Raw genomic sequence first — 14,472 nt, forward strand, 5'->3', positions numbered from 1 at the left:
TGATAGATAACTTTATGATACGTTGTCATGTGTTTGCATGAGGAGTAGGACTCCTTCTGGCCATCCTATGACTTGTATCTGGCATTTTTACCTGGTTTCTTCCCTGTGAACTCCAAATCTGAATTTTTCTTTTTTGCCTGAGCTAGTGGATGGATCCTATTCTCTATTATGTCTCCCGCACAAACAGGGATCTTTATACCATACTCTCAAAAGCAGCAAACGCATGGAGGACATTACAGAGCAGCAATGGGAAGTATAAGCACTGAGGAGAGAGAACATACTCACCATAGCCTCATGTAGTCTCCCTGCAGTCTCTCTCTCTCTCTCATTTTGGATCTCTCTAACCGGCTTCTCTTTCTCTCCCCTCTCTAATCTTCATTGATTTTTATGGGCATCATGTAAGTTTATCCCTCTGTGAACTAACAAATGTCCTCTTTCAAGGCAGTTTTTCAGATTGAGGGTAGCTTCACACATACCGGATCCGGATTTCACGCTGCGAAATCGCAGAAAAATCTGTTGCGGATCCATTACCAGTTCTTTCCAATGAGAATACATACTCGCAGCAGGATTGACATCCTCCTGCGAGTATGTGAGTTAACCCCACGCAAGCCAGAGCATACATCACCTGCTCCACGCTCCGGCTTCCTTCAGGGGTTCCCGATGTCTTCACGTCCCGCTCAGCCAATCAGTGCACTGCCCCGCCGCAGCCACTGATTGGCTGAGCGGGATGTCCAGCTGAGAACCCCCGAAGCAAGCCGGAGCGTGCAGCTGGTGATGTATGTTCTGGCTGGAGGCACCCTGAGAGTTAAGGATGAGCAGGGCCGATTCTGAGGTTTGCCTCAGGCGGCTGCCCCCTCACTAGCAGCGTGCCCACAGCAAGCATAACCCCCTGAAACCCTGCTCTGCCCCGGAGACCCGATTGCCACAGCCCGACCCCCTCTGACCCCGCCACCCCGGGCACTCACCACAGCCAGGAGGGCAATGAGAGCTGCTGGGTTACGTCGCAGGAGCCTGGCGGGACGTGGGGATAGGGGTGAGCGTGGGCGGACGACCGGCTGTGGCGGGACAGGTGAGCGGCTGCAGGGCTGCTGTCATTTTTGTTAAGTGAAACTTAACTAAAATGACAGCAGGGGGAACATTATGCTGCCCCCTGGAGGACCAAAGAATCTGCCCCCTGAGGCAGAATGCTCATTCCGCCTCATGGCAGAAGCGCCTCTGAGGAAGAGGGGGCTCTAGGATTTCTGCATGAGGATGGTACAGTACGTCTACATTGACATAAGGATACTAATAGTACAACTCTTAGTTCGTAGGTTTTCCACTGATTTTTTTTTAAAGGAGGTTAAAGCCTTTAATAAAACTTCTTTAAAACATGATGAGTAATTTATGTGAAAAAGAAGAGCAAAAATGACTGAAGTTTACAAAATGTGCCCTCAATAAAAACAAGAAATAAACAAGGCGTAAAAATGCAAAGCTCTTATACCCATTGTATTCTCTGTTGTGTCGGAAAAATAATTAGTGCATTAATCTGTACTTCATTTGATTTGTTAGATAGATGTAAATATAATTAGATTTATCGCCAACCATTTCAAAAGTTCAGCCTTACTTGTTCCGAAATCCCCACTTGGGTAGCAAAGCATGGCTGTCAGGTTATAATAACTCAATTATTATCTGGAGACCTCTGCATGCTTTTCTTTTTCCTGCCAAAATTCTTCTCTTTCCGAATACAAAGAAAGATAATATGCACTGGAGAAGGGGATAAGTTATAGCCCAGAGGCATCATTAACAGTATACCAGAGCTCTCTAACATAAAGGACAATGACAGTGTGTGGTAGTGCTTGTAATGCACCAAATTGCGGCTTGTTACTAGTACGCTGCCTTCTTCATATCTCATGATTTGTTAGCGTGGATAACATGTCTAAAAGGAATATGCTGAACCTCCATTGGATATTTTCAGAATATACAGTAAGGTGAGACACATATTTATGTGTACTAATGGGAACCCCTACGGGTTAGAGGTATATCTCATATACAGGGCTTGTCTAGAGGTGTCAATTTAATTCCCATATGCCATCGCATGTCATCCTGACCACCCATTAAGCAATGATAAATAGACATCTATTCCTTACCTCCCTGGTTTGCAGGGTATAACATGATTGAAGACTGTACTCGTGGTAATATTTTGCTTGTAGAGTTTTGCTTATGTAATGTGAGCAGCAGAATATATTTTTAGTATGGCTCCATAAGCTTGGAGTTGAGTCAGTTCCAAGTTGAATTGGCTGCGGTGGTCTATAAAAAACTGGAACCCCTTAGTTGAAAAATACAGTGGCAGGTAATCTCAAAAGCAATTCTCTGCACTTTAACCCTTAGGCGACCCTGGACGTACCCGTACATCCAGGGCCGCCTCACCGCGTTCAGAGTGCGGCCGCCGCGGTCCCGAGTGCCGCTCGTAGCCTGGGACCGCAGGTATTAGTGGGCACGGTCCGATCGCCGTGCCCGCTAATACAGTAATCGGATGACAAAGTTGACAGCTGCATCCGATTACCGAATGCAGCCGCTCCCTGAGGAGCGATGTTGTCCCGGAGGAGCGATCCACACATCTTACTCCTTCCGGGGTCAGCGCCGTAATGGCGCTGATCCCGGATCGGCACTCGATTGCCTATCTCATGGATCTGTGCTGCATATCTATGCAGCACAGATCTCAATGAGAGCAGTGCACTTATAATAGAAGTCCCCCAGGGGGGCTTCTAGTATATGTGTAAAAGTTAAAATAAAAGTGTGGTTATTAGTAAAAAGCCCCCTCCCCTAATAAAAGTCTGAATCACCCCCCTTTTCCCATGTTATAAATAAAAATAAACAAATAAATAAATAAACATGTTTGCTATTGTCGCGTGCGTAATCGCCCGAACTATTAATGAATCACATTCCTGATCTCGCACAGTAAACGGCGTAAGCGCCAAAAAATCCCAAAGGGCAAAGTTGCGCATTTTTGGTCGCATCAAATCCAGAAAAATTTTAATAAAAAGTGATCAAAAAGTCACATATGCGCAATCAAGGTACCGATAGAAAGTAAACATCATGGCGCAAAAAAAATGACACCTCACACAGCCCCATAGACCAAAGGATAAAAGCGCTATAAGCCTGGGAATGGAGCGATTTTTAGGAACATATATTTGTTAACAATGGTTTGATTTTTTTACAGGCCATCAGATACAATAAAAGTTATACATGTTACATATCATCGTAATTGTAACAACTTGAGGAACATTTATAACATATATAGTTAGTTTTACCCCAGGGCGAAAATGAAAACCCCCCAAATAAAAGAAATGTTTTTTTTTTTTTTTTTCAATTTCACCACACTTTGAATTTTTTTCTGGTTTCGCAGTGTACTTTATGAAAAAATTCAGCCTGTCATTGCAAAGTACAATTAGTGGCGCAAAAAATAAGGGCTCATGTGGGTTTCTAGGTGGAAAAATGCAAGTGCTATGGCCTTTTAAACACAAGGAGGAAAAAACTAAATCGCAAAAACGAAAAGTGGCAAAAGTGGCAAAAATTGAAATTGGCCGGGTCCTCTAAGGGTTAAGTGGTATAAAAAAAACAAAAAAGAAAAACAAATTAACACTGAGAAAGACATGCTTCATCTGGGGGACAATCTATAAGGATCTACTGGATTACCTCTTTAAAATATGGTGTATGTGGCAGCTAATTCATAATATAGGACAATGAATTACAATGGACAGTAAGTCCTAAGATAACCTAAATGTGAATTCCAGGAGTCCACAGTCAATGGGCATCCAGTAATATCATCCACGGTTATCCTTGAATGGGGTGTACATTAAAAGTAATCTTGCTCCATGGCAATAATCAGAGACTAGACAAAAAAAAACAGAAAGTGCAACAGCAACCTACAGGTACAAGATGAGGATCTTAGCAAACTGTTTGATCAGAGTATACCATGTCACCATGTTAAGGTGTCCTCAGAGACATGGTCCCTACTCTCATACTAACAATGGCCTCTCTTGGGCTAACAATAGTCCTACAACTGGGAAGATAGAAACCAAATCTCTATTTATATCACCCACAGGATATGGGTGGAGTGCAAGCCAACAGGAGGTAGCCACATCCCCCACATACAACAGAAAAAGGAAAAATTGGCAGCACCCCAATGCCTCTGTTCACACTGCAGGTAATATAATATGCTTATATACAGTAAACACTTGCACCTGTCGGTTGCTGTTGCACTTTCAAAAAAAAAAAAAAAAAAATCAATCAAACATAGTTTTCCCATTTATCATCCCTCCGAAATCTGTCTCCTTTTGAATTTTCTGCTGTTTGCAGGTCCCTGAACCTCCAGTTGGTGTCCTCATTTTTTTCTTTACTTCCTGGTTTTACTTTGTAATGTTTCAATTACTGGAAAAAAGCTTTTCGCCGGAGTACCCATTTTAGCCACCTGATTCCTGATTTTCTGTTGTATGTGGGGGGTGGGGCTACCTCCTGTTGGCTTGCACTCCACCCATGTCTTGTGGGTGGTATAAATAGAGATTTGGCTCCTATTTGCCTAGTGGTACAGAGCAGGTTTTTATTGTGTGTACACGGGAGGAAAGGGGGGGGGGGATGTACAGCAAGTGCTTGCACCTGTGGATTGCTGTTGCACTTTCTGTTTTCTTGTCTGTACCTAAGCCACATAGAAACATAGAAACATAGTAGATTGTCGGCAGAAAAACACCACTGGGTCCATCTAGTCTTCCCTTTTAGTATTTTCTTTCTTATTATCTTAGGATAGATCTATGTTTATCCCAGGCGTGTTTAAATTCTGTTATTGTAGATTTACCAACCACCTCTGCTGGAAGTTTGTTCCAGGTATCTACTACTCTTTCAGTAAAATAATATTTTCTCACATTGCTTCTGATCTTTCCCCCAGTAACTTCTCACTGTGTCGTCTTGTTTTTGAGCTCAGTTTTTTACTAAAAACACTTCCCTCTTGAACCTTATTTAGTCCTGGAACATACTTAAAGGTTTCAATCATGTCCCCCCTTTCCCGTCTTTCCTCCAGATTATACAGATTCAAATCCTTAAGTCTTTCCTGATATGGTTTATGTCTCACACCCTCCACCATTTTTGTAGCCCGTCTTTGGACCCGTTCTATTTTATCAATGTCCTTTTTTAGGTGAGGTCTCCAGAACTGGGCACAGTATTCCAGATGTGGCCTCACCAGAGTTCTATACAGCGGGATCACAGTCTCCCTCTTCCTACTGGTTATACCTCTAGCTATACACCCCAGCATATGATATACTATTAATTCCTCAGATGGGAATACATGTTAAATTATTATAAAGATATGACTGTCCTAGTCATAGGTTTGTGGTGTTAGGCCATGTTCACACAACGCAAGACACCGGCTGTTCCGTGATCCAATCGGGTCACAGAACGTCTGGTGTCAATGAAGATCATCTCGGTGCACTCGTGCGTGCCCGCATCCGAATTCCCCGCTGCTCACAATGGAGTGTGCAGCCAGAGCCGCACGCTCGATTGTGTAAACTAACAGGGGTTTCTGTGGCTGCTATTTAATGAATGTCAGTTTCTTGTGGTGAAGCTAGGGTTCCCGGCCGGAGTGAGTGTAGGTTAGGTGCAGTGTAGTGTGTGAGTGAGTGTAGTGTTAGGTGCAACACTACATAAGCACAGAAGTAATCACGGCCATGATCAACAACGGGTACGATCACTATGGTACTTACGTAATGTGAACATAGCCTTACAATGTAAATACATATATACATATTAAAAAGCTTAAAACATTTTTGGGATCTGTATCTGTAACCATGTAGTGTTTGCAAAGCATAACTTCAAGGTGTAATAACATTCACCACCCTGGACTAGAACACCTCATTTGTTCTCATCATGTAAGGTAAGAGTCCTTTTGGGCCCCCTAAGCTCCAGGGTCCAAGAGAAACTGTAATATCTGCACTCTGATTGTTAGCCAAACTGATAATATTATGCAGGCTGTGGGTTTACCCTGTAGATAATAAGCAGTCATACTTGATATGGTGGCATGAGGCCTGAGAGACATGTGAAAATAAAACTATGATAGTATTTGCCATTGTATGCCTCCAACATATTCATTTTGTTATCCTTCTTTATAGCCAAACATTGACATATTTCAGCCATTGTCCAAGATTGGCTAAAATGCCATAAAAAAATCCCATAGAAATGTAGGAAATGTTCCACATTGCATAAAGTACGGCCGTTGTTGCCGATGCTGATTGAACTCACTTCCGTAGCAGATTGTCGGTATTTACGTACAGTGCATGGAACATGGGACTGTTTCCTAATGGGTGGGAGATTTCCCTGGGGTATATTTTGCATGTGTTTGCCCAAAATGCCATGTACATTGCCTTCTCAATCTGTATACCTGTTTTCTTCAAGAGCTCCTTAAAGGGAACTTGTCGTCTAACTTTAAGCATCCCTACTATGAGGCTATGTTCACACTATGTAAGTTCAGTATTAATCACGGCCGTTTAAACAATGGCCGTGAATAATACTGAACTTACTCTGTGCTGCCCTCTATGGAATCCTGGCCGGAGTGTATACACCAATAGCGGCATGTCAGTTTTCTGCGGCCGCTATTCATTGAATAGTGGCTGCAGAAAACCTATCATTACACACAATGGAGCCTGCGGCTCCGGCACGCACAGATGCGCCCGCATCCCAATTTATTAGAAGTGAAGATCATCTGGCCTGTTCGGCTGGTTTACGGCCGGTGCCTTACGCCATGTGGACATGGCCCAATAGTGTATTTGTTGCTTGCCTTTGCAGTCTATATCTAATACTTCACCTAACCCCCTGTCCCAGATGCCACCATCTTATCTACATCACTGGGTATCAGCGCTTGACGCACTGCTGAAATGTAGTGACAATACAGTACACACATTGTACTATTTTTAAAAATAATGACCGTTATTTTCCAATAAAACAATGGCCGTTCTTTTCATACTGCAATGAAATGCATTGAAGTCAATGGAACAATGACCGTTTTTTTTTTGCACACAATGCATTGAACAACGGCCGTTGTTTTGGTACTCCAAACAGCGGCTGTTCAATAAATTCTGTGAAAACAACGTTCATTCTTTTTAAAAATAGTACAGTGTGTGAACATAGCCGTATAATAGGGACACTTAATACAGAGTATTATATTGGATAGTGTGAGATCACCATGTATTGACGGAGTGTCAGGTAAAGTATCATGGAAGCCCATCCTGCTACTCTGCATGCCTGGAAGTTCCGGGCCCACGTCGAATCTTTTGAAAAGAATGGGCACAAGCCATAAAAAATATATAAATAAAAAAATATATACATAAAAAAATATAGAAATATGTACAAAACGAGGCCACAAAAACAAGTTAATTAAATTTAGAAAAATAATAATGTAAATAGTGATTAAATGAAATAATAATAATAATAATAATAATAATAACAATAATCTTATTGTTTCTGGTTAAATACATCAAAGCCATTAACACACTGGTCAGTTCTGTCAAAAATACTTTCAGCAAGTTTATTATAAAAATATAAATGTTTCCACTACAAATCATTTTACATTAGTCTGAGGCCATCTAAAATTGCACATTATGAAAACTAAATAAGTCGTACTAAGTAATAAAAACAGTAAAAAGGAAAAACAAATCATATAAATGCATATTATGTCAATCATGGCATTATATAATGGAAGCTAAATACAGAGTGTCAACTAAATAGATCAACAGAAATAAATAAGAAGTCAAATGCCTTTAAAATACAATAATATGAAAACTCTCATTCTGTTTTTGTTGTTTTTATATCTTTTTTTTTTCATTCAAACTTTTTTTTCCCTTTTTTAGTGGTGATGGCCGTGAAAAATCTAGTATTCCAAAGGAAGATATTGAAAGCTATGTTTTACATACATTATATACAGAAAAGCCAAGTCTTCTATATGAAGAGTGACAGACCTTGAGAAAGCAAGCCACACGGTGTATATAATGATAATATATATATCTATATATCTATATATTGAGTTCTGCCCATATAACAAATCACATGCACTGTGGTTGAAAAACCTCTTTATCATTTCCAGCATACAGAAATAAAAAAGCTGAAATCATTCATTTCATTCTACGCGGAGTATAAGTGGCGGCAGGATGATATGATCCAGGCTTTGGATTTTGAACATAAGGGTTGGGTCCATTCTATATTATTTTTATGAGTTACTGTAACTTCTCTTCCTTATAACTGATGAGTTAATAACATTTTTTAAGAAGCTTTTACTGAAACGTGTCATTTATTTTTTTTAAATTGACTTCTAAGCAGCATAAGACATAGCTGCGATCTATGTCTATGGGCTTCGAAAAGGATTTCCGTATATTACAAAACATTGGTACATTCTAAAAGAGGGAGGAAAAAAATCATTTAAAAGGAGCTGAATTTGCTAGAAAATAAGGCAACTTTTGTTTTTTAAATAAAATATATATTAAAGGGGTACTACATGTTTTTAAATCAACTGGTGTCAGATAGATATGAATACATTTTTGAATTACATCTATTAAAAAATTGAACATTTTCCAGTACCTATCAGCTGCTGTGTGTCCTGCAGGAAATGGTGTATTCTTTCCATCCTGACACAGTGCTCTCTGATACCACCTCTGTCCGTGACAGGAACTGTCCAGAGCAGTTACAAATCCCCATAGAAAACCTCTACTTTGGACAGTTCCTGACATGGACAGAGGTGGCAGCGGAGAGCACTGTGTCAGACAGGAAAAAAAATACATCACTTCCTGTAGGGCATACAGTGGCGGATAAGTATTGGAAGGCTTGAGATTTTTTAATAAAATCTGTACAACTTCATGACACCAGTTTATTTAAAAACTGTTTTTCCCCCTCAAAAATACTCCTTTAATTTATCATTTCATGAATGTTTAGTTAAATGATGTAAATACTTAGATCTCCAAACATAGAATTTTTTTTTTTTAACACAAAGGGTGGAATTTAGTAAAAAATCTATTCTCTCCCTTTGTTTTTTTATTAACCACTGTTTTCACATTTCATGCTTCACAGATACTACTGTCCAACCATAGTTTTATAGTATACTAATAGGTGGGTATCCATGCTATGTGTCTTCTAGAACCCAAAACCTCCTGCACTGTAGTTTCTAAGCTAAACAAATGAAACAGTTGTACGTGTACAATTAAAAGGGCTTTGCAAGACTTTTACATTGATGCTGTATCCTCAGTAGAATCAACAACCGACAGATCAGATGTTTGGCAAAGCTGAGACTCCAGCAAATATTTAAAGAGTAACTTTGGATTGCACATACAATCACTCTCCAAGATGCTCCTTGGCACTTCCCCATTTACACTAATAGAACACTGACCTTTTGGAGCACGCTACTGGTGGTGCTCTACCATATAGTCCAATCGCAAATAGAAGTCCTTGAAGAAATAAATGTGGCACTCACCATATGTAGGAAAAACTTGTGGTCACTTTATTCCATCACCAAACAGTTAACATGGAGTGGACAAGATGTTGTCCACTCCATGTTACGTGTTTGGTGGTGGAATAAAGTTATCAAGTGTTTTTCTACATATGGTGAGTGCCACAATTATTTCTTCAAGGACTTCTAACTTTGTATTACAATTGTATACAATGCAATCAACTGCACATCAGGAGCGCAGCGGCAGGTTTTTGACAGCATTCCCTGGAGTCAGGTTACTGTACTTCAACCCAGACTCCATTCACATCAATAGAAAAGTCTTGGAAACCCCCTTTAAGATTTTATTTATACCATCAACATGCATTCTGTTCTTATCACAGCTATTAGGGATCAGTAGAACCCCGAGAAACAGGATCCAACATGACTATTAACAGAGCCCTATTTCAGATAATAAATTAACAATGGCTGTTACATTAGCTCTAAGACCTGTTGGGCCTATGGATTAGTAATGCAACAGTGGAAATATAATGACAGTACATGTCTGGCTAATCCCATGATGACATAATGACTCTAGATGAAACTATATCAATATGTTAATTAAAGTGCCATTATTGTAATATATGTAGTTCCTGTAATATGACATCATCATTTACACTGGCAATTATGTGGTTAAATCGGTTATAGCATTTGCATCAGGGCTAAGAAGTGTGAAGCTGCATCTCTGGGATCAATCTTGAATACTGGCGGGATCTTGACATAAATGACTAAAGACCATAACAAAGTCATTGGAAGTTTTGTTCATGAGAATTTTGGCGTTGACAAAACTAGTAACAATGTATAATATAAAACAAATAAAAATCCAGAAAGCTGCAGAGCTCTTTTTTTCCCAACACTCTAGGGTCTACATTTGTTAGATGGAAAACTAAATGTGGAAGCTAGAGATGAGCGAACTTACAATAAGTTGGGGCTCGTACAAACTTGAACACTAAGGGGGACATTTACGAAGCGTCCGCCCGAGGCCTACACCAAGGAGAAGATGCAAATTCACCCCTTCTCCCTGGCGTACGCCTCCCGTACGCCCCGCTCACCCGATGGCCGGCTGGGGGAGCTTCGGGGGGCATGACAAGGCAGGGAAGAGGTGTGGCCTCCTCCCGCACCTCATCTATCATGATTTACGCCTGCTCGCAGGCGTAAATCATGATCCAAATCTATACCTGCTGGAAGCAGGTGTAGATATGGTACGCCGGCGCAAGTCTGGGCGCCCTGCTGAGTCCTGTCAGGGAAAATGGTGCGGGGCCTAAAATTAAGACCAGAGTACTTGTACACCGGTCTTCATAAATCCCCCTTAGTATTCAAATCCCACTGCCTGAAGAAGATAGATGTGGCTCTAGGTCTCCTATAGCTATATCCATGTTTTATAGGCAGACTTCGGCTTATGGTTGTATCCATCTTCTCTAGACAGCGGAATTCAAATTCCGAGCGTTAGGGTTTGTTCAAAACTCGAATGTAATGTAAGTTTGCTCATCTCTAGTGGAAGCTATTCCTTACAATTTTAAATAATTTTTGCCCTCTCTTTTAATATGTTACATTTTCAAAAACAGTCACTTTAAATCCACCTACCATGTTCTGATATACCTGAAAGAATAGAACATTTGCTTCTTAATTTATAATAGATATTGCTTAAAACATTTGTAAACCTTTTTTGGCTAGACAGTGATCGCAACCTTGAAAATCTTGTCCATCAAAAAAAATTAAAAATCAACCAATAATATTAGATTTGTCTTTATCAATAGCGATTCACTAGGTAGTATGCAATGCAATGTTCCTTGTTTTGAACCATTACGTTTCATATTATTTTCATTAATTGACAAGAAGTCATATAAAAGAAATAGTATTGACAAATACAAAAATTGGCCCCGATAACAGTGGCAGTGTTGCCCAGAACAACCAGTCGGATATTAAGTATGTATTTCGTATTGATTAGAATATTAAAATATTACATTTACTTCCTGTAGGCAACTTTCCACTTTTTGCAGTACTTTGTTTGAGAGACCCATCCTCTTTTTCTTTGCTGATGAAAGATGTTAAAGTGTACCAATTGTTACCAAACAAGTCATAATTACTTCTTCATAACCTACATCTTTTTCATCTTTTTCCTCCTCTCTGCAGGTTTCTTGTTTTTCTTCAAGAAACATAAGCTCCTCCTGCTGTGATGTCAGCACTCTGTTTAGTCTGAGCCAATCAGATGTCTCTTTCTGCTGCTCCTCCCCTCTCTGGTTTGCTGGAACATTGAGAGTAAAGCTGCAGCAGCATCCCCCTCCTCCTTGTCTTCAATCTACAGTTTTACAATAGATGGATTTTTAGGGGGGCTGAGGAGGTTTCTGAACATTTAGAGATAACTTACAGGCAAGATAATGGGAACTACTGTACATACAGCTGAAAGTTGAGGAAGATGTCACTTCCTCCTAACAAGATATATTACAAAGATTAATGTTACTTGTACTATTAATTTATTTTAAAATAGAAAGCAGTATAACAATAGGTACGCTTTAACACTTTAAGATTTTTTTTTTAACATGGTCAGACAGAGGCTACTGTACATTGGAAGCATTGTATTGAAATTTTAATATGTATTAAAATAGAAATATAGCAACAAAGACATTTTTAGAAACAAAATACCAAATAAATATTCATTTTACAAATGAACAGAGTGATTGAAAAAGATCACATTTCCTGCAAAGCGGTGGTTATTTTGTATTTATCATAAATATGGACTTTTAAAGTAGAATTGAAGTTAAGTCAAACCATAAAGTGAACATATCATGTCAAAAGGAATATACTGTATATGTTCAATGTATGAAAAAACAATAGAAATAGCTAGTAAACCTTCAACATGGTTACATACCCATTAGGAAATGTATACAAATCATACCTTTGAATGTGATGACTTTTATTGCACTTTTCAAGTGTCAAAGGGGAGGGGCTTAAAGTCCACTGTGCTCTCAGGCTGCAATGCCTCTGAATCCCTGCCAACTCTGTGTTTGATTGGCGTACAGGGTTTGAGCGCCAACCCAAGCCCTGTTGAAATCCTATGCAAGCACATGGCCCGAGGTCACTTTTGACCCCAATGAATGTTTTACTCCAAACCAGGGAATCAAAAGAGGATGCAAATTAATTTATGGAGCTTGTCTCCTGCAGCAAGATGGGGAGACCAGTAAACCAGGGAGAAAAGCGTTCAGTCACATGCTTCTCCCAGCTTCTTCCCTCTGTATGCGGTCTAACACTGCGGACCCAAACTGATCAAAAATTTTAACATATCTACAAATAAAGATACTTTAAAAGCTTTAGACAGCTTTGTAAAGTTTTTTTTTTAACTTGCTTTGAAAAAAATTCTATAGGTCATTATTATAAATTTTACTTACTTTTGCTCGTACAACCTCTGCAGCTTTCTCTATGACCTCTATTTTCTTTCTAAACTTGCATACAGCCAATATGATTCTCCTTAACTGTCTTGTATCTGCCATCCAATCTCTCTCCATTTGTATCAAGAGTAAAATGGAAGACTATAGTCAAGAACCAAGACTGAGTAGAGTGGACACTGCCCGGCTAATATTAGGTATATTTGCTTGTTCTCAGGTCTTGCAAACAGCTAGGTATACATTTAGTCTGCAGCCATAATAGCAAACTGGGCCTTTACTGTACCATGTTATGCCACTATTTCTTGTGGTGATACACTGAAGGTTTTTCTTCATCATGCTTTCTAGATTATTCTTTAAAGGGGTTATCCAGGATTTTAAAAAAACAGCACCACCCCTGCCCCAGGTAGTGTGTGGTATTACAATTCATCTCCATTTATTTTAACGGTTGCAAAACCTACATCCAAGCTCAGGACAAGGTTTTTTTGAAAAAATTTGGGTATGTTTTTCTAAGCCTGGATAAGCCCACTTATATGATACTGTGTAATATCCAACCATTCATATTCCTTAATACCTTTGATAAAATAGTAATAATAAAGACGTTATTCATTTCATAAAAACAGAGGAGAAACTAGAATTTCCCACACTATAAAATTCTAACCGTATCTCTCCATCCTTAGATCAATGCAGTTTGATCAACCGGTTGTTAGCGTCACATTCCCCAATGACCCCATAGGCAATGACCGCATCGGTTAGGCATTGTGTGCCCATAGTAAAATCAGTCTCATATTACTCGTATGTGACTGTGCAGTCGTAGCATTCTCCGTCTCAGCGTGCATTATTATTCAGGCTTCTCTATGAATAGTGGCAGAAGGAATGGAAATCTGTAATGGGAACCAATACTCTTTCCATGACAGGTTCACTTAAGTATTTGAGAAAAAAAAACATTAAAATTGAGAATCCCATAAAAATAAGGTTAACACAGACTTAGGTGTATTGCAAATGTTGCTCCTGTTCTTGCTTGACCCTGTGATCAGATCTTTTTTTTTGTTTGTTTGTTTGTCCATGGTAGACATCTGTTTTCTTCCAGCACATATTCATTATTATTTTTTTTTTATTGACCAGAAATGAAGCCTTCCTGGTAAATATAGAAGAGTTTTCACTCGAATTTTAAGGCATTGTTACTCCCATGTAAGAGTGTGTGAGGTTTCTAGACAGTCCGAGCTCCTCACATCTTCTCAGGTTTTTAGGTATAATTGCACCATTGTTTAAAATACATCTTCCTGTATTTCATTACACGTTAACAGGTCCGTTCTTTATGTGAAGTTCTTGAGGTTTTACCGCGCTCATCATCTGCATTCGGGGACTAATGATTGTGACACCGACTGTCTTCATATCACTGCAACAAACAAAGATTAAAATAATTACTATATTGATAGGACCAATAAGTGTTTCCAGGGCTTTATTAAAGGGGTTTATATATTAAGTATCGAACTCTCTGCTGCGCATTAAAATAAAGTTTGTAATGTATATACAGTAACAATTATTACAGCTAAGCTACTATTGATTGCTGCAAGGGACACATAGGTTTATTACCCA

The 14,472-nt window shown here is 39.4% G+C and overlaps 1 protein-coding gene across 2 annotated transcripts in view; it reads right to left on the bottom strand.

Annotated features, from left to right (window-relative positions):
• Positions 1-12,188: 12,188 nt before the first annotated feature.
• The window catches only part of EPHA3 (EPH receptor A3), a 316,733-nt gene continuing 314,449 nt past the window's right edge, over positions 12,189-14,472 (bottom strand). For both annotated transcript variants that reach the window (XM_069945772.1, XM_069945771.1), the window contains exon 17: positions 12,189-14,272. In XM_069945772.1, coding sequence (XP_069801873.1) covers positions 14,167-14,272 — 106 coding nt within the window. In that variant the 3' untranslated portion in view covers positions 12,189-14,166. The remainder of the gene's footprint in view (positions 14,273-14,472) is intronic.

Source organism: Dendropsophus ebraccatus, chromosome 11, assembly GCF_027789765.1.
Source record: "Dendropsophus ebraccatus isolate aDenEbr1 chromosome 11, aDenEbr1.pat, whole genome shotgun sequence".
Taxonomy (NCBI): Eukaryota; Metazoa; Chordata; class Amphibia; order Anura; family Hylidae; genus Dendropsophus; species Dendropsophus ebraccatus.